A 19,536-nucleotide genomic window follows, 5' to 3' on the forward strand; every position below is an offset into this window, starting at 1 on the left:
GCTGCCGCCATATTGAGAAGGTCGCCATTTGAAGTAGATGATGCTTTTTTGGGCAATCCATCGCCTATGTGCCCCCTCCAGCGCTCCCTGAAGTGCTAGGCTGTGGAGGGGGCGGGAGCGGCTGGCTCAGGCTCTGAGGCACGCTGTGAGGCTCAGCCAGCTGCTGTTGGGCTGTCTGGGTAGATCCTGACATTATTGTCAGGATTCCTCCAGGCTCTGTGACGTCAGCTGACAGTGACGGGTTTTAGCTCACTATTGGCTGAATTTGGGTCATAGGAGAGCACAAATAAGTGCACTGCTGTGATCTACAAGAGCTTAATGCAGTGAGATCTGTGGGCATCAACATTAGTATATGTACCCTGGATAGAAAACTGGTTTCAGGGGCGTGCCCAAAGGATGGTTATACTGTAAATAATGTATTTTCTGAATGGTCTGCAGTTGTAAATGGGGTACCCCAGGCCTCTGTCAATGCCCCGATCCCCGCTGCTGTCCAATGTGCCCGCCGTCGCCCAATCCCTGCCACTGCCCCATGTGCCCACCGCCTAGATGAGCTAAGTGCCGGTGGACCGCAGGGGGGGGGAGTTTGAGGTGCCGCGGGAGGGGGGGGGCGGGGGGTTGGCTGCCTGCCTCCTCCCCCCCCCAAAAAAAAATATAACCACCAGCCATCACTGTGTGCATGCAAATTGTGACTTTAGGCGCGTTTTTTAGCTGCATTTTCCTCCTTTGAAACAAAGGCATCCAGAGAAGGAAGAAAAAAAAAGTGCGCACAGGAGAGAGCAGATCACTGGTCCTCCCCCCTTTTATATTTCCATGAGCGGAAATTCCACAGTACGGCCAGCAGATGTCGCTGAAGGGAGTCCTCCCAGCCAAGTGGCGTCTCAACGTGTAGAGAAGGAATGAGCCGCGGATTGTGATTGGCTGAGACGCGGCCACCGGTTGTCCTGTCAGAGAGCCGTACGGAAGTGACGCCCCGTCGCGGCCATCTTGGTACACCCACCGGTGTGCCGTCAGATCAGGCGACCCGTCAGTAAAACATGGCGGCGTCCGTGGTGCAGCACGTTGTTGCGGATTCCGGGGCTTTCCTGAGGAATGCGGCGCTCCAGGTGGGGTGTCGGGGAGGGGATTGTGGGGGGTGTGTCCGGTAATCCGGTACTGACCGATCTTTGTGGTTTTTTTTATAGGATATCGGCGCTCATATCTACACGGTGCGGGAGGTGGTGAGCGAGATCCGGGACAAGGCCACCAGGAGGCGGCTGGCCGTGCTGCCCTACGAGCTGCTCTTCCGGGAGCCCAAACCGGACACCGTACAGCTGGGTGAGCAGAGATCCGACTGGGAGAGGGTGCGACTACTACAAGTCCCAGCATGCCCCGATCCCAGCTGTCCGGCCTTCCCTGATTCTGTGTCCCCGAGAGAGACCGAAGACAACGGGAGACCCGAACCGGGGAGAGGGGGGCCTAACACCCCCTTTTTTTCCTGCCACAGACATTTTTGTACATCTTTAACCCCTTGCCCTACAAAAGATTTTACCCCCCTTCATGACCAGGCCTTTTTTTGCAATACGGCATTGTGTTACCTTAACTGACAATCGCGCGGTCGTGTGGCGCTGTAACCAAACAAAATTGACATCCTTTTTTCCCCACAAATAGAGATTTCTTTTGGTGGTATTCGATCGACTCTGCGGTTTTTATTTTTTGCGCTATAAACAAAAAAAAAAAAAAGAGCGACAATTTTACTAACACTTTTATACTTTCTGCTATAAAACATATTGATTAATAAAAAAAAAAAAAAAAATTTAAAAAATGAAATCTCTTCATCAATTTAGGCCAATCCGTATTCTGCTACATATTTTTGGTTAAAAAAAAAAATCGCAATAAGCGAATATTGATTGGTTTGTGCAAAAGTTTATTGCGTCTACAAACTAGGAGATAGATTTTATGTAGAGCGGCACGATCACGGCCAAAATGAGAATCACGATTTTTTTTGCTTAGAATAAAAAGATCACGATTCTCTTGGTGTAAAATCTTTCACATTATGCAAAAAAAAAAAAAAAAAATTGGGCTGACCTTACTGGTTAGTTTTTGTTTTAATTCAATTTAATTTTTTTTAAAGTAATTTTTTCCCAAAAAAAATTGCATTTGAAAGAGCGCTGCGCAAATACAGTGTGACGTAAAATATCGCAACAACCACCATTTTATTCTCTAGGGTCTCCACTAAATATGTGTGTGTGTGTGTGTGTGTGTGTGTGTGTATATATATATATATATATATATATATATATATATATATATATATAATAATGTTTGGGGGTTCTAAGTAATTTTTTAACAAAAAAAAAAGATTTTAACTTGAAACCAACAAATGTCAGAAATAGGTTTAGTGTTTAAGTGGTTAAACATTATTTATTTATTTATACACACAAGTCTATTCCATTGACAAATTGTTACAATGAGAAAAGATAGATAGATAGACAGATAGATCTATCTATCGCTAGCAAAAAAAAAAAAAAAATTTAACTTGAAAACAACTGTCAGAAAAAGGTTCAGTATTTAAATGGTTAAATGTTCCTAATTTACATACAGAAGTCTCTACTCCTTTGATGTAAAAGACAAATTGATACAATGTTTAGACTTCACATTCCAATCAGACTGCCCAGATTTTGACTTTTGACAGCTGAGGGCAGAGAGAAAATTCTCTGCATACCGAAGATCGGGAAACCTTTTGTCAAGATCGCAACAGGGGGAAAAAAAAATTACGATGACGATTAATTGTGCAGCTCTAGATTTATGGAATTTTTATTGAGATTTTTTTTTTTTTTTCTTTTTTATACTAGTAATGGCGGCAATCAGTGACTTATAGCGGGATTGCAATATTGTGGTGGACATTCTGATACTAATTGACACTTTTTTGTTTTTTTTTTTTTTTTTTTGGGACCAGTGACCACTAATACAGTGATCAGTGCTAAAAAAAATATATGCACTGTCACTGTACTAATGACGCTGGCTGTGAAGGGATAAACATCAGGGGCCAATCAAAGGGTTAGCTGTGTGCCTAGCCGGTGTTTATGTGTACTGTGGGAGGTGCTTTTACTAGGGGAAGAAATGTAATTTATTCCCTGCTTTGCAGAGACAAAAACTCCCCCCCCCCCCCTGTGAGAACGTCGATCTCCCTTGTTTACATAGACAGATCGCCGTTCTGCCTCTCTGCTTGCTGATCGGCAGGTGCCGAAGGACCTTGAATACCTGAAACCCGCCTATTGGCTGCTATGGTGTATAAGGCCCCATTCACACTAGCGCGTTTTTTGATGCATTTTGCATTTTGCAGAAATGCACGGGAATTTTTTAACATGGGTTCCTATGGAACATGTTCACATCAATGCTTTTTTGTATCTCTGCGTTTTTGGAAAGGGTCGGGGACTTTTTTCATGCAAAAAGCAGCGTTTTGCATGTAATGGTTTTCAATGGACAAGCATCAAAAACGCAAGTGCACCGTTTTTGGTGCGTTTTTGGTGCGTTTTTGCCGTTTTTTTTTTTTTTTTTGTAATTTTTTTTAAGACTGTAAAAAAAAAAAGAAAAAAAAAAAAAACGCGGCTCAAAAACGCGGCTCAAAAACGTGCCAAGCATGAAAAAAAAACCTCCAAAAACGCTCAAAAGCAACATGCATAGGTGTGAATCGAGCCTGAGAGGGATATGCAATTAGCGGACCTCCAGCTGTTGCAGAACTACAAATCCCATGAGGCCTAGCAAGACTCTGACAGCCACAAGCGTGACACCCAGAGGCAGAGCATGATGGGACTTGTAGTTTTGCAACAGCTGGAGGTCCACTAATTGCTTATCCCTGCTGTCTAATGACAGCTGGAGCAAGCCACTGGCTTTTTTAAAATGTATTTATTTACTTTTTTATATTTTATAGCAGAAAGTAAAAGATATTGTTTTTAAACTTGTCGCTTTTTTTGTTTATAGCGCGAAAAATAAAAACTGCAGAGGTGATCAAATACCACCAAAAGAAAGTCCTATCTGGGGGGGGGGTATATACCCCATAGTTTGTAGACACTATAACTTTTTGTGCAAACCAATCAATATACACTTATTGGGATATTTAAAAAAAAAACTGTACCTCTTGGCGAGGGCCGTACACAGATATGCGGCCTCACGACGCCTGGTTCTTGGCGCTGAGGGGGCCGCATATTTTGCGTAAGTTGATTTCAGTACAGCTGTGCCGAGAATGCGAATAGTGCGTGCTCCCGGCACGGTTTCCGGCGCCTAACCGAAAGCTCCCGGATCGCGGCTCCCAGATCGCATGACAGCCAATCACGGCGGTCACATGTTAATAAGACCCGCCTCCCCTGTGTCATACACCACTTAAAGGGCCGGGAGCCACCCACGTGAAGAGGTTAAAACACGTAACTATCACCTCTATTTACTGATTATAGCAGCATAAGGATTAAAAATTAGTGAAGTTCTGCTTTAACAGGGGGGGCGGGGCCGCGTATATTTGGCGTATAGTGCTTAGTTGTCTGTTCAGGAGGAAGATGTAGAAGAATAACATGGAGTCTTGGAGGAGCCCCCCCTACACTTGTTCTTTTCTGCCATATGCTGCCCCCCCATGGTAGGAACAGTCCCTACATCTCCCCGGTATCTGCTTTATTTATTAGCTTTTATCCGGTGAAAAACTGTCGCCAGAAAGAGGAAGGTCGGTGAGGGTTCGGAAACGGATGCACTTTATTTTGTAATCCCGGTCATTAAAGAGGAACTGTAGTCTGCTCACATCATTTGTAATAAAAACATCTGAAGCTTCCCTCCAACCACTTTGCATATTATTTTATATAAACTGTGATTCTGTACTTGCAAAATATGCTGCAGAAATCTCCCTCCACCGAGTCTGGCTGCAGCCATTTTAACTGTGGGCAGCTGAAGCTGCTGCCTGTTCACTTCCTGGATTTACACAGACACACAGAGGCACACCACCAAATCTGCAAGTCTCATTAGCCCTTTTATGACTCCCCCCCCCCCCCCCCCCCCCCATCCCTTCCTGGCAAACTCTCACCAGCGTGAGAGAGTCGTGCATGATGTCATAAGTCTAGACTAATGACCAGACAAGGAACAGGAAGTGTTAATTTTGGCAGCAAATTTCGATTTAGTTTTAGTCCTGGGACTAAAATGGCATTTTAGATTTAGTCCCATTTTAGTCTTCTGCAATTGTTTTAGTCTTATTTAGTCGACTAAATCTCCAGTACATTTTAGTTGACTAAAACTAATTTTAGTCATCTAAGATCTAATGGGTGTAATTTAAATTGTAATACATTAGTTAACATTTCTCTACATTTTCCAAACTCATTATATACTGCTGGAGTTAAAAAAAAAAATCTAATATGTTATTATTTATGGTATTGAGGTATGAACAGGCACTACAGACCAGTGTTCATTTTGAAGTCAAATTTCAATTTAGTTTTAGTCTTAGTCTTTTGACTAATGGCATTTTAGTTTTAGTCGTATTTTAGTCACCTCAGTTGTTTTATCCTTAGTCGACTAAAATAATATTCATTTAGTCGACTAAAATGTTTTAGTCGACGAAATTAACACTGGAAACATGAAGTGGGCTGTATAAGGGATTTACTGGCAGAAAAAAATAAAAAGTTTTACTATCCAAAGTTAAAACAACAACAACAAGGGTAGAAGATTTAATAGATGGGAAAAAAAAAATACTAAAGTTCCGCTTTAATCTCCATGTCAGTCCAAACCAATGGGCAGAGGATGGTATTGTTGGCACATCCCTCCCGATGGACTCTGCGAAGGGCACCGCATGCTGACGTTGTGTTGTCTGTTTTACAGTGACGGAATTTTCAAAGAAGACCGGAGACTATGGCAGCCTGTCCGCCATCGACATCAAGGTTCTGGCTCTCGCTTACCAGCTTGAGGCTGAGCATGTCGGCCGGGATCACATCCGGACAGAACCGACTAGTAAGGTGAGAAGCATAAGAGAGAATTGGTGGTGCATCGAAATAAAAATTCTGGACCGTAAGAGAAAATCATGGATGCACTTGGCTGAAAACCAATGGACAGTTTTTTTAAATATATATGTATTTTATATACTGTATATTTGTATTCCTTTTTTTTTTTTAATTAATATACTGAATTTTAATGAATAATAATTTTCGGCCATGATTGCCATATTTTCGGACGATAGTTTTTGGCGGGGGAGGAGGAGGGGAGACAGCACAACCACTTTAGTGTAGTAGGTTCCAACAAATTTGATAGAGTAAAGATGTATATTTGTAAAAGCCAGGGGGGGGGGGGGGGGGGGAAACCTGTGGTGACAGCGCTGTCCCAAACGTGCAGATGGATGGATGGAAGAGCTGCTGAAGACAGAGTCCAGATTGCTGTGCGGCTGGATGGAGAGCTGCTCTGACAGTCTGCTAGCATCGGATTCCTCACCCCCGGGATGGATGGATGTCGTCCACCTGATCTCCAGGGTCAAAGGATGGGTTTTGGGGGACCCTCCTATTCCTTTTGGCTGAGGAAGAGGAAGGTCCCTCGAAACGTGTCTTTTGACCCTACTCGTTTTGTTTAATAAGCATAGAATGGTGAGCTTGGTTATGTAGCATGAGGCTGTATATTCTGCAGTATTTACATTTTTGGTCAACTCATTCAATGTCACTCTTCTATAAAGGTCAGATTTGTGGAGAACACGACTAATAGTTGTCCTGTGGACAGATTCTCCCACCTGAGCTGTGGATCTCTGCAGCTCCTCCAGAGTTACCATGGACCTCTTGGCTCTTCTCTGATGAATGCTCTCCTTGCCCGGCCGGTCAGTTTAGGCGGACGGCCATGTCTTGGTAGGTTTGCAGTTGTGCCATACTCTTTCCATTTTCTGATGATGGATTGAACAGAGCTCCGTGAGATGTTCAAAGCTTGGGAGATTTTATTATAACCTAATCCTGCTTTATACTTCTCCACAACTTTGTCCCTGACCTGTCTGGTGTGTTCCTTGGCCTTCATGATGCTGTTTGTTCACTAAGGTTCTCTAACAAACCTCCAAGGGCTTCACAGAACAGCTCTCTTTTATACTGAGATTCAGTTACACACAGGTGGATTCTATTTACTAATTAGGTGACTTCTGAAGGCAATTGGTTCCATTAGATTTTAGTTAGGGGTATCAGAGTAAAGTGAGCTGAACACAAATGCCCCCCCACACTTTTCACATATTTATTTGTAAAAAAAAATTTAAAATCCTTTATCATTTTCCTTCTACTTCACAATTATGTGTCACTTTGTGTTGGTCTATTACATAAAATCCCAATAAAATACATTTACATTTTTGGTTGTAACATGAGAAAATGTGGAAAATTTCAAGGGGTATGAATACTTTTTAAAGGCACTCTACATGTGGTGTTTTTTTTTCTTTTTTTAATTTTTAGATCTCCATCAGCACTACAGTTCGGCACCCAGAAGCTCCGGTTAACGTGGCCGGCTTCCACTTCCCATCCAAGGTACCTGAAGATCTCATTGTCTATCCTCATTTATTTAACCATTTTAGGAACGCCCACCACACACTTACTCCAGCAGGGCGCCCGCTCTGTACCGGATCACGTACCCAGGATGTAATCTGTGCGGCGGAGGAGTGTGCTCCTGCCGCCCCGGCTCTGCAGCGATTTAGCTGCAGCACGAACCAATCCGTGGGTGCCGTTCACGAATTGGTCACCGGTAATTACCGAAGAGGGCCCTGTGTATGTAAACAAACACAGGGCTCTCTTCTGACAGCAGCAACGTGCAAGGGCCGGCCTGATTGCATACACATTGAAACTCTTAAGGTTTGACCTCATATTATATGGTTTTGGTAAATCTGAGGACAAAAATATGCAGAAAATAGTGTGTGTGTGGGGGGTCTAAGACTGAGAACTGAGCGATCAAACACTGTTGATTATTCAGTTCTCGGTGCTCTGTAAAAGCTGGTGACTTGCTCTTCAGAAAATACAAAGCATTCTTTGAATGGCCCCCATGCTGAGCAGCCAACCTCCTGTGTTCATCCACCAGGCCGGCCGCTCGGTCCAGGAAGTGGAGGTCACTGGAGTAACAATGTCAACTTTATTGATTTTTCAGCTTCTTGGGGCATTGGTCAGGTATGGTGTATATAAATCGTTACCTTGGACCAATCTGGGCCTATGTCATTTATGTATATTATAGCCAGGCCTGGAATTATTCTTTGATGTACCCCTGCTGATGTGAATGAGCCCCTAGCGTCTTGTTTTGTTTGCATATTCTAGTTGTGTACAATATGTCTTCTCCAGTCTGCAGGTAAGAAGGACGGCTCAGTGAACTCCCCGGTGGTGGAGGAGAAGAAGAATGATACTACTCCGGAGAACAAAGAGTTTGATTCTTTCCTCTTTTGGAGGAGCCCCTTGCCCAGTATAGAGGATGATTTGGTAGAACTGATGGTAAGTCAGGACTAATCGTAACATAAATTACCACTTAAAAAACATGGCAAGTTCAGGACACTTTCTGCATTTTAATGTGATCATTGTTTTTTCTATGCTTTGAAGTCTTTGTTGTCTGCATGCCCTAAGGCCGGGGTCTCCGAATGTTCTAAACAAAGGTCCAATGTACTTTAGGATTGTAGCCATTGGGAATAGACTTCTGTCTTGGGCTTGGTGGTCAGCAGGAATATGAAAAAAAAATAATAAAAAGTTATATAGTATTGTCAGTAGGAGGAGGAATGGTGCCCCATCGTTGGTGTCAGTGGAAGAGCTGATGTCCCATCGCTGGTGTCAGTGGGAGGAATGGTGCCCCATCGTTGGTGTCAGTGGAAGAGCTGATGTCCCATCGCTGGTGTCAGTGGGAGGAATGGTGCCCCATCGTTGGTGTCGGTGGGAGGAATGGTGCCCCGTCGTTGGTGTCGGTGGGAGGAATGGTGCCCTGTCGGTGGGAGGAATGGTGCCCCGTCGTTGGTGTCGGTGGGAGGAATGGTGCCCCGTCCTTGGTGTCGGTGGGAGGAATGGTGCCCCGTCCTTGGTGTCGGTGGGAGGAATGGTGCCCCGTCCTTGGTGTCGGTGGGAGGAATGGTGCCCCGTCCTTGGTGTCGGTGGGAGGAATGGTGCCCCGTCCTTGGTGTCGGTGGGAGGAATGGTGCCCCGTCCTTGGTGTCGGTGGGAGGAATGGTGCCCCGTCCTTGGTGTCGGTGGGAGGAATGGTGCCCCGTCCTTGGTGTCGGTGGGAGGAATGGTGCCCCGTCCTTGGTGTCGGTGGGAGGAATGGTGCCCCGTCCTTGGTGTCGGTGGGAGGAATGGTGCCCCGTCCTTGGTGTCGGTGGGAGGAATGGTGCCCCGTCCTTGTTGTCTGTGGGAGGAATGGTGCCTCGTCGTTGGTGTCGGTGGGAGGAGTGGTGCCCCGTCGTTGGTGTCGGTGGGAGGAATGGTGCCCCGTCCTTGGTGTCGGTGGGAGGAATGGTGCCCCGTCCTTGGTGTCGGTGGGAGGAATGGTGCCCCGTCCTTGGTGTCGGTGGGAGGAATGGTGCCCCGTCCTTGGTGTCGGTGGGAGGAGTGGTGCCCCGTCGGTGTCGGTGGGAGGAATGGTGCCTCGTCGTTGGTGTCGGTGGGAGGAGTGGTGCCCCGTCGTTGGTGTCGGTGGGAGGAATGGTGCCCCGTCGTTGTTGTCGGTGGGAGGAATGGTGCCTCGTCGTTGGTGTCGGTGGGAGGAGTGGTGCCCCGTCCTTGGTGTCGGTGGGCGGAATGGTGCCCCGTCCTTGGTGTCGGTGAGAGGAATGGTGCCCCGTCCTTGGTGTCGGTGAGAGGAATGGTGCCTCGTCGTTGGTGTCGGTGGGAGGAGTGGTGCCCCGTCCTTGGTGTCGGTGGGAGGAATGGTGCCCCGTCCTTGGTGTCGGTGAGAGGAATGGTGCCCTGTCCTTGGTGTCGGTGGGAGGAATGGTGCCCCGTCCTTGGTGTCGGTGAGAGGAATGGTGCCCCGTCCTTGGTGTCAGTGGGAGGAATGGTGCCTCGTCGTTGGTGTCGGTGGGAGGAGTGGTGCCCCGTCGTTGGTGTCGGTGGGAGGAGTGGTGCGCCGTCGTTGGTGTCGGTGGGAGGAGTGGTGCGCCGTCGTTGGTGTCGGTGGGAAGGGATCAACAAAAATTCACATTTGAACTGCATCTAAATTGCAGCCGAACAGTTGCTTTGGAAATCCGCAGTGAAAACGCACCAGACGTGTAAACCCAGCCTTTAAAAAGCCCAAATATAAATGGATTTGTAGTATAAGGGCACCTAAACTGGACCCGTTCCTCTAAGCAGCCGGCTGCTGTAACTCCTATTCCATGTTCAATGGCCGGTCTTCATCTCTGGTGCTTTGAATCTACAGAATGCCCAGGCCGTGTCAGTAATTGCCAACCCGGAGCCAGTGATGTCACCAGACAACACGGAGAAGTCACCCGGCACATCTGGGGATGAAGAAGAGGAGGGCGATCACCATGATGAAGACGATGATGGAGGAGGTTGGATTACACCTGGAAACATCAAACAAATCCAGCAGGACATGGGAGTCCGCGAGGCTCCGGATAATGTGGTCGTCGGCTGCTTGACTACGGACTTTGCTATGCAGGTATCTCGGCATCAGTTCTCTGTAATATGTTCTGTGTTCTCTTTTATTTATTACAAAGCAGCACTGAATCTTCTAATCCTAACTCTACTCTAATTGCAGAACATCCTCATCCAAATGGGACTCCATGTCTTGTCTGTAGATGGAATGCTGATCCGCCAGACCAGAAATTACATACTGCGTTGTCATGGCTGTTTCAAGTAAGCATCAGACTTCCTCAAATGACAAAAAATGTCTCATCTTTTTTCTTTTCCCAACTCTCTAGATCAGTGGTCTCCAAACTATGGGCCCGGGGGGCCAGATGTGGCACTTTGCTCGCCTTTATCCAGCATTTGGGAGCATTATTCCATCCACTGACCCCAACCGTGCGGTAGTATTCCTCCCACTGACACCAGCAAGGGGGGGGGGGGGCGCTGTTCCTCCCACTGAGACCAGCAAAGGGGGGGGGGGGGGGCGCTGTTCCTCCCACTGAGACCAGCAAAGGGGGGGGGGGGGGGCGCTGTTCCTCCCACTGAGACCAGCAAAGGGGGGGGGGGGGGGGCGCTGTTCCTCCCACTGAGACCAGCAAAGGGGGGGGGGTGCTGTTCCTCCCGCTTGCCACAGTCAGCCCCCCCAAAAAAGTCTGGTGGGCAGTAAACAGTAAACTTATTTAGAAAGTTTGGAGAACTCAATAAATAATACATTGGTTCATGTTTCCCTGTGTCACTGCAAGGCTTGTCGTGTTTTTTTTTTTTTTTTTTTTGTCAAACCTTAATTGAAGAAGCTGAAGTTAGAAGCTGATTGGCTGCCATGCACAGCTGCACCAGATTTTACAGTCTCCAGTTTTAGTAAATCACCCCCAGAGTGACTGGACAGTGGAAGGCGAAGCAGCAATGATGAGCTGCTTCTTGCTAGCACATGAACACTGTAGCGCACCTGATTGGCTTGTTGTGCTGCTTCTCCCTCCCCCCTTCTGAGCTCCGCTGAACAGGGATTGCTGGATGCTAATAAGTCCTATTCAGGAACTTCAAATTGTTGTATTTAGGATACTTTTCATGATGTGTTAGTAAATAGGGTTGTATCTTTTTTACATCTGATCTGAATGAAGTTTCATTGTTATGTTCTTTTTATTGTTGTTTATGCGGACTCCTCCCAACCAAGACCTCAATGTACAGGTGATAGAAGATGAATTTTGATCTATTGCTTACAGGACTTTCCTTTTTGTTTTGCAGGACAACTTCTGACATGTCCAAAAAATTCTGTCCTCATTGCGGGAATATGACCCTGAAGAAAGTGGCCGTGTCTGTGGATGAGGATGGCGGCCAGCACATGCATTTCTCCAGGAACCCCAAGGTCCTGAACACCCGGGGCATGAGGGTAAGACATCAAAACGTCAGTGTGTGAGGGTTTTCCATCAATTTTATATTGTGTGTGTGTGTGTGTGTGTGTGTGTGTGTGTGTGTGTGTGTGTGTGTGTGTGTGTGTTATACACTATAAACCCAAAAGTATTGGGACACCAGGGCGAGAGCTGTCTTTGACAGCTCGGTCTGTGTTGGCAGCATGCTCTCAGCGCAGAAACATCGTTCTCCCAGTGACGCCTGTGGACATTAAATCTTTAATGACATCCCAGTCTTAGTCCGTAGGGTTCAATATTGAGTTGGCCCCACCCTTTAAGAGCTTCAACTCTTCTGGGAAGGCTGTCCACAAGGTTTAGGAGAGTGTCTATGGGAATGTTTGACCATTCTTCCAGAAGAGCATTTATGAGGTCAGGCACTGATATTGGAAACAAGGCCTGGCTCACAGTCTCCGCTCTAATTCATCCTAAAGGTGTTCTATCGGGTTGAGGTCAGGACTCTGTGCAGGCCAGTCAAGTTCATCCACCCCAAACTCGCTCATCCATGACTTTTATAGACCTTGCTTTATCACGAGGGATGTAAACATCCCTTGTGCCAGTTAGAGGTGGTGACAGGTACTCTTTTTATGGAGGGATTGGGGGTCTAAAAGACCCCCGAACCCTTCTTTGCACTTAAAAGTATTGAGATCATCAAAACCGGCGATTCTGAATATTGTCTTTTTTTTTTTTTTTAAATCGGTTCCATTGGCAGCTGTGTAAACTGGAAGTGACGTGACGTCGCTTCTGGGATTTTACATCAGAGACCCGATCAGAGCCAAATCCGGCTTTATTCGAGTCTCGGCCTAGCTGGTGGAAGCGGTGGGACGGAAGGCCCGGGAAGAGTGGCGGAAGGCGGCGGTGATGGGATGTCTCCTCCTGCTCCTTTAAGTATAACAGCCGAGAGACTTTTAGTCGCATTGGTTGTTATCGCTAAAAAGTCAACCGGCCGCTTTAATAAACAGTACTGGGGTGATGCCTGCTGCTGTATATCACCCTGGTATAACCCTTCAAGCCATGAACGCAAATTTTGCCCATGGTCGGTGTGAATGGGCTAACCCCTTAGCGGTGGCGCCTCCTGGCCCTTTAAAAGATTCATGACGCAGGGCGCGAATTAAGATCACGTGATTGGCTGTCATGGCAGTCGTGTGGTCTGTAAAGCTTTGGGCCAGGGGACGGTAACTGTGCCGGGAGCACGCAGCGCAGGTGTATTGTCAGCAATTCATGCAAATATGCAACCCCCCTCGGTGCTGAAGACCAGGCAGCGAGAGGTTGCGTATGGCGGATGCCACGGGGTTAATAGACCTGTTTATGTGAGTATATAGAAGCATTCAGCATGCCCAGCGTTGATCCGCCCCTTTTTGATTTCTCTGTGTTCTCTTTGCAGCATTCCTTGCCCGCTCCTCAGGGAGGAAAACACGCAGCAAACCCGCAGTTAGTGGAGGATCAGAATTTCCCCCAGCAGCGTCTCTCCAAAAAGGCGCGGTCCAAGACCGACGTCTTCAACCCGGATTACATCGCCGGAGCTTCACCCTTCGTGGAAAACGACATCTACAGCCGCGCCGCCAACCTAAACATCAAAGACGGGGCTCAGGGAGCCGGCCGCCGCCGGGTGAATCCCAACGCCTCCAGGAAAAAGGGGGTGAAGAAGAGATGAGAAGTAGAGCGGGGAATTTTCAGCTTTCACTGTATTTATTCAAGTGGTTCCTTTTTTTTGTAAAAGTTGAACCTTTCGAATGGAAAAAGTGACATTTTTAAATGTTGTGAACTGCTTAGCTTAAAAATAATTTTCTGTGTTCTGGAGTGATGAGTGTAGGCCGGTCCCCGGTGCATGCTGCTGAGTTCAACCTGGCAAAGCAATCTTGATGTACCGAGACTGCCCAGGATTGGCAATTGCTAGTCACGTGATGTCAGGAATGTTCACTGATCTGTGTGTTGTCTGAGCTCCAGAATATACTTCCACCACGAAAGTATGGAGCACACATTTTTAGCTAGCAGCTTTGACATGTAATCAAATCACATTAAGATGGATTTGAATATTTTCTACAGATGGTGTTTTCTCAAGCAAGGTCTGCTAAAGAAAACCTCATCCTGGCTTTCAGTGTAAGTTTGTGCCTCTGTGAGGAATATTAAAGGGGTTATAAATACACCCTTGTGTTTTTTTCACTTTAATGCATCCTATGCATTAAGGTGAAAAAACTTCTGGCAGTGACCAGCCCCCCCGTTTTACTTACCTGAGCTCCGTATTTGCCTCGCCGTGCTGTCCCCTCTCTGCACGGGGTCCTGGCTCTTGATTGGCTAGATTGATAGCAGCGCAGCCATTGGCTCCCACTGCTGTCAATCAAAACCAATGACGCGGGGCCGAGTCCGGCGTTCGTGTCCAGGGACGCCGAATGCTGGACTCGGGAGCGCACCCGCAAGGTAGCCCCCCGGGAGAGCGCTTCTCCTAGGGGGTTATCTGATGCGGGGAGGAGCCGCCGAGGGACCCCAGAAGTCGAGGTTCGGGGCAAAATGAGCTGCACAATGGAGGCAAGTATGATATGTTTGTTTAAAAAAAAAAAAAAAAAAAGAGCCTTTACAATCACTAAACTTAAATGAGCTAAATCAGTAATAGTGATACCAGGACACGGCTGGTTCAAACCTAACTCTGTGTCTAGTTTACTTTAAAGAAGTAGTGCGGGGAAAGCTCGTTTGGCTGTACTTCTGTGGATCACAGGAGTGGAGTTCTTCTGCACTCCTGTTACCTGCTGATGTCACAGAGGCGATCCAGGCTCGCAACCATATGGTCGGGATTCACCCACATGCGTGGACCGGGCTCCGGCTCAGCCTATCAGCAAGCCTCTCAGATCCTGAGCAGTCCACCCCCTCTACCAGCTCTCTGCCCCCAGAGCTGTCGGAATCGAGCGATCAGCGGTGTTTGATCGATCGGTTCTCAGTCTTAGAGGCGGCAGACCGATGCTGTATCCACCTAAAAAAAAAACAAAAAAAAAAAAACCCAGAACTCGTCTTTTAAAGCTGCACTCCAGGAATTTAGCCACTTTGTAAAATGTGCTGGCGCGGTTTGAGTTAAATCCAGCAAAGTGCATGACACCTCCTGGACTTATCGCTCTTAATTTCAGCTGATAGCTATCCTCCGGGAACTCCAAAAAACTATCTACAGTGCAGGACTTGGAGAGGAGGAGCCACAGTCTTCTCACACACAGAGCAGCTCTGCCTGCCCCCTCTCCTCTGCTGCCCATTTACAGAAGCCTTTGTATTTGGCAAGTTTTATGGAGCTCAGGGAGGATAGCTATCCACACTCCAGGGCTTTGAGCGTAGAGTCGCTTTCTTCGCACACATAGCTGCTCTGTCCGCCCATCCTTTCTTCTGCCCATTCACAGAAGCCTCTGTATTTTGTGAAGTTCACATAATGCAAAGCGCTCTGTGACTGGGCAGAAGGCGAGGAGGGGTGGGCACAGCAGCTGCACATGTCTCTTCAGCCTCAGGAGCTAAGATTAGAAGGTCCAGCGATGGAGCTCCAGAAATGCAGCGATACCTATCCCCGCGGTGCTCCATAAAACTGTCCGATGTAACTTAAAGAGAACATTTCTTAAGGTATCATGCACCTCGTTGGACTTAACTCACATTATACCAGCACGTTTTACAAAGTGGCTGGGTTCCTGGAGTTCAGCTTTAAAAAGTTTGTTAGGGCCAAGCTTGCCCAAGTGAACTATTTCTTTTACTAATAGATGCAGTTGCTGTCGGCGCTGTATAAACTATATGTATACCAGGAGATAACTGGATAAAGCCTGACATTTACTTAGTTTAAAGCCGAAGTCCAGAAATTCAGCCACTTCGTAAAATACGCTGGCATGCTATTGGTTGAATCCAACAAGGTGCAAACCATCTCCTGGACCTAACGCTTTTTTTATTTTTAAATCTGACCGTTTTTTGCAGCTAAGGGAGGAGAGCTATCTACACTCCAGGGCTTTTAGAGGAGAGACCCTCTGCTTTCTCTCACACTGCAGCTCTGCCCGCCCATTTCCTCTGCTGGCCATTCACAGAAGCCTTTATCTTTTGTGAATGAGTTCACATAATTACAAAGCGCTCTGTGATTGTGCAGAAGGAGGGGTGGGTACAGCAGCTGCACATGTCTCTGCAGCTTTAAGAGCTAAAATTAGAAGGTCTAGCATTGGAGCTCCAGAAATGCAGTGATACCTATCCTCCCAGTGTTCCATAAAACTGTCACATGTACATTAGAGATAAGTCCACAGGGTGTCAGGCACCTCGTTGGACTTAACTCATAGTATGCCAGCACATTTATCATAAGCTACATACAGTATACAGTGCTGTGTTCCCACAGTGGTACAGCGACTCTGCATCTCGCTCATGGAACAAAATCAAGTGGGCTAAGAGCTGCTCAGCCAGTAACTGGAGGCCTTGGTTTTTTTTTGTTTTGTTTTGTTTTTTTCAATGAATACAAGGCTTCCTCTGATTGGCTAAGGTGGAGATCATGTCATTTATCTACCCGCCAATCAGAGGAGGCCTTGTATTCACTGGAAAAAAAAGTACAAAGCCTCCTGGGAATGGCTAAGCAGCATTGCGTGTTCGAAAAGTCCTTCTTGCAGCATCTTTGGTATGTTTGTTTTCAAAACCGCACAAAAAAAGACAGGTCTGCTGAAATGAATGGAAAACACAGCAAAAACGCACCCGCACGCTGTGTTTTAGTTGCATTTTTTTGAGTCGCATGTCCAAGTTTCACTGGTGCATGCTGGGTAATGGGCACCCAGAAAACGCATCAAAAACGCATATGCATTTTTGATGCCTCTTTTTCGATTGTGTAGTAGTGTGAAAGCAGCCCGTTAGACCTTTGTGTTCAAGTAGTGCAGCTCCGTCTCCCCCTTGTGGTCATATTGCAAAGTGAAATGGGGTTTGAAGTATTTTCAATACGTGTGAAGAACCAGGGGAATCATGATATGAAATTGGATATTAAAAAAGTACTCTGTGGTTGTGTAGTTGTTATTTTCTATTATAATTTTTGTATACATTTTGGACCTTTTAAAAGTCATAATAACCTAAAAACAAAAATGTAATATATCGCAGCTTACCGGTTTATATGATGTGATGACTCCATTCGGTTTTTTGTTTTTTTTTCACCTGGTGGTCGTGCCAGTAAATCTATTATTTTTCAACTTCCTTTGGCAGATCGAGCTGTCCAGCGAAACTAGCAGTTAGACAGTTGAGACAAACCATTTACCACTGACAGGGATGCTTACAATGATCATTTTTTATTTATGTAAAACTTTTTTTTATCGCAAAAGCAACAAAAATCTGTTTGCTGTAACTGATTTATAAAGTGTGAGCTAAGCTTTGGCTTCAGTTTGTTAGTGTATGTAAATTTGCTAGTACATCTAACACTCCCCTCCCCCCCCCAGACTGACAGTGCTGCTGTTCCCTTTGCGCCTCCATCCAGGATGGAGACACCCTGAGACAGGAAGTGTGTTACTGGCTGGAGCACCAGGTGAAAAAAAGGAAAAATCCTATAAAAAAAACAACCTAATGATAAACTGCAATATAGGAAACCTGTTTTTGGATTTAACCACTTAGGACCAGGCCTTTTTCTGACATTTTTTTAAAAGTAAAAATCAGTATTAAAATAATCTGTTACATAGTAGGCGAGGTTGAAAAAAGACACAAGTCCGTCAAGTCCAACCTATGTGTGTGATTATATATCAGTATTACATTGTATATCCCTGTATGTTGCGGTCGTTCAGGTGCTTATCTAATAGTTTTTTGAAACTATCGATGCCCCAGCTGAGACCACCGCCTGTGGAAGGGAATTCCACATCCTTACTGCTCTTACAGTAAAGAACCCTCTACACAATTTAAGGTTAAACCGCTTTTCTTCTAATTATAGTGAATGGCCACGTGTCTTTTTTATTGTTGCCTTTCACGGAAAAGTTTTATTTCTATTGTGGGGTCACCAGTACGGTATTTGTACATTGAAATCATATCCCCTCTCAAGCGTCTCTTCTCCAAGTTCAGTGCTCGTAACCTTTCCTTATAACTAATATCCTCCAGACCCTTTATTAGCTTTGTTGCCCTTCTCTGGACTCTCTCCAGTTCCAGTACATCCTTCCTGAGGACTGGTGCCCAGAACTGGACGGCATACTCCAGGTGCGGCCAGACCAGAGTCTTGTAGCGCGGGAGAATTATCGTTTTATCTCTAGAGTTGATCCCCTTTTTAATGCCAATATTCTGTTTGCTTTGTTAGCAGCAGCTTGGCATTGCTGATCCCATGCCATTGCTGAGCCTATCATCTACTAGGACCCCCAGGTCCTTTTCCATCCTAGATTCCCCCAGAGGTTCTCCCCCCAGTCTATAGATTGCATTCAGATTTTTGCCACCCAAATGCATTATTTTACATTTTTCTCTTTTGCATTGAACCTCATTTGCCATTTAGTTGCCCACCACATTAATTTGTTCAGGTCTTCTTGCAAGGTTTCCACATCCTGCGGATAAGTTATTGCCCTGCTTAGCTTAGTATCGTCTGCAAATACAGAGATTGAACTGTTTATCCCATCCTCCAGGTCGTTTATGAACAAATTAAATAGGATTGGTCCCAGCACAGAACCCTGGGGAACCCCACTACCCACCCCTGACCATTCTGAGTACTCCCCATTTATCACCACCTCTGAACTCGCCCTTGTAGCCAGTTTTCAATCCATGTACTCACCCTATGGTCCATGCCAACGGACCTTATTTTGTACAGTAAACGTTTATGGGGAACTGTGTGAAATGCCTTTGCAAAATCCAGATACACCACATCCACGGGCCTTCCTTTTAGCTAGATGGCAACTCACCTCCTCATAGAAGGTTAATAGATTGGTTTGGCAAAAACGATTCTTTATGAATCAATGCCGATTACTGCTAATGATACCGTTCTCATTACTAAAATCATGTATATAGTCCCTTATCATCACCTCCAAGAGTTTGCATACTATTGATGTTAGGCTAACTGGTCTGTAATTCCCAGGGATGTATCTTGGCCCTTTTTTAAATGGTGGAGCTGCATTGGCTTTTCTCCAACCTGCTGGTAGTATTCTAGTTAGTAGACTGTTCGTAAAAATTAGGAACAATGGTCTGGCAATTACTTGACTGAGTTCCTTAAGTACCCTCGGGTGCAAGCCATCTGGTCCCAGTGACTTATGAATGTTAAGCTTTTCAAGTTTATTTCTAATTCTGTCCTCTGTTAGTCCATGAGGGTTCTTCCTGTGATATGTCATGAGGATAAATATTGCAGTTTAGGTTACTGAATCCCCCCGATTCCCTCATGAAGACCGAGGAGAAGAATAAATTAGAAGTATAAAGTATTTTTTGCTAGAAAATTACTTGAAACCCCCAAACATTATATATATATAATTTATTTTTAAAGCAGGGATCCTAGAGAATAAAATGGTTGTTGCAATATTTTATGCCACACTGTATTTGCGCAGCGGTATTTTTTAAGCGTAGTGTTTTTGGAAAAAATACATTTTAATGAATTTAAAAAAACAAAGGTTAGCACAATTTTTTTGTATAATGTGAAAGATGTTACGCCAAGTAAATAG

The 19,536-nt window shown here is 45.8% G+C and overlaps 1 protein-coding gene across 2 annotated transcripts; it reads left to right on the forward strand.

The window, feature by feature from the left end:
- Positions 1-946: 946 nt before the first annotated feature.
- NOB1 (NIN1 (RPN12) binding protein 1 homolog) lies at positions 947-16,933 on the forward strand. 2 transcript variants are annotated; one of them, XR_012236648.1, is made up of 10 exons: positions 947-1,103; positions 1,182-1,314; positions 5,830-5,963; positions 7,416-7,487; positions 8,286-8,432; positions 10,342-10,581; positions 10,681-10,778; positions 11,790-11,934; positions 13,335-16,363; positions 16,471-16,933. XR_012236648.1 is itself a non-coding variant. In XM_073605873.1 (9 exons), the coding sequence occupies exons 1-9, from the start codon at positions 1,035-1,037 to the stop codon at positions 13,602-13,604; spliced, it is 1,308 nt and encodes a 435-aa protein (XP_073461974.1). In that variant the 5' UTR covers positions 947-1,034; the 3' UTR covers positions 13,605-16,933. The 2 variants fall into 2 exon arrangements, 1 of the variants encoding a protein (XP_073461974.1); XM_073605873.1 differs by having other exon boundaries at positions 13,335-16,933.
- Positions 16,934-19,536: the final 2,603 nt, after the last annotated feature.

Source organism: Aquarana catesbeiana, linkage group LG11 (assembly GCF_042186555.1).
Source record: "Aquarana catesbeiana isolate 2022-GZ linkage group LG11, ASM4218655v1, whole genome shotgun sequence".
NCBI classification, from domain to species: domain Eukaryota; kingdom Metazoa; phylum Chordata; class Amphibia; order Anura; family Ranidae; genus Aquarana; species Aquarana catesbeiana.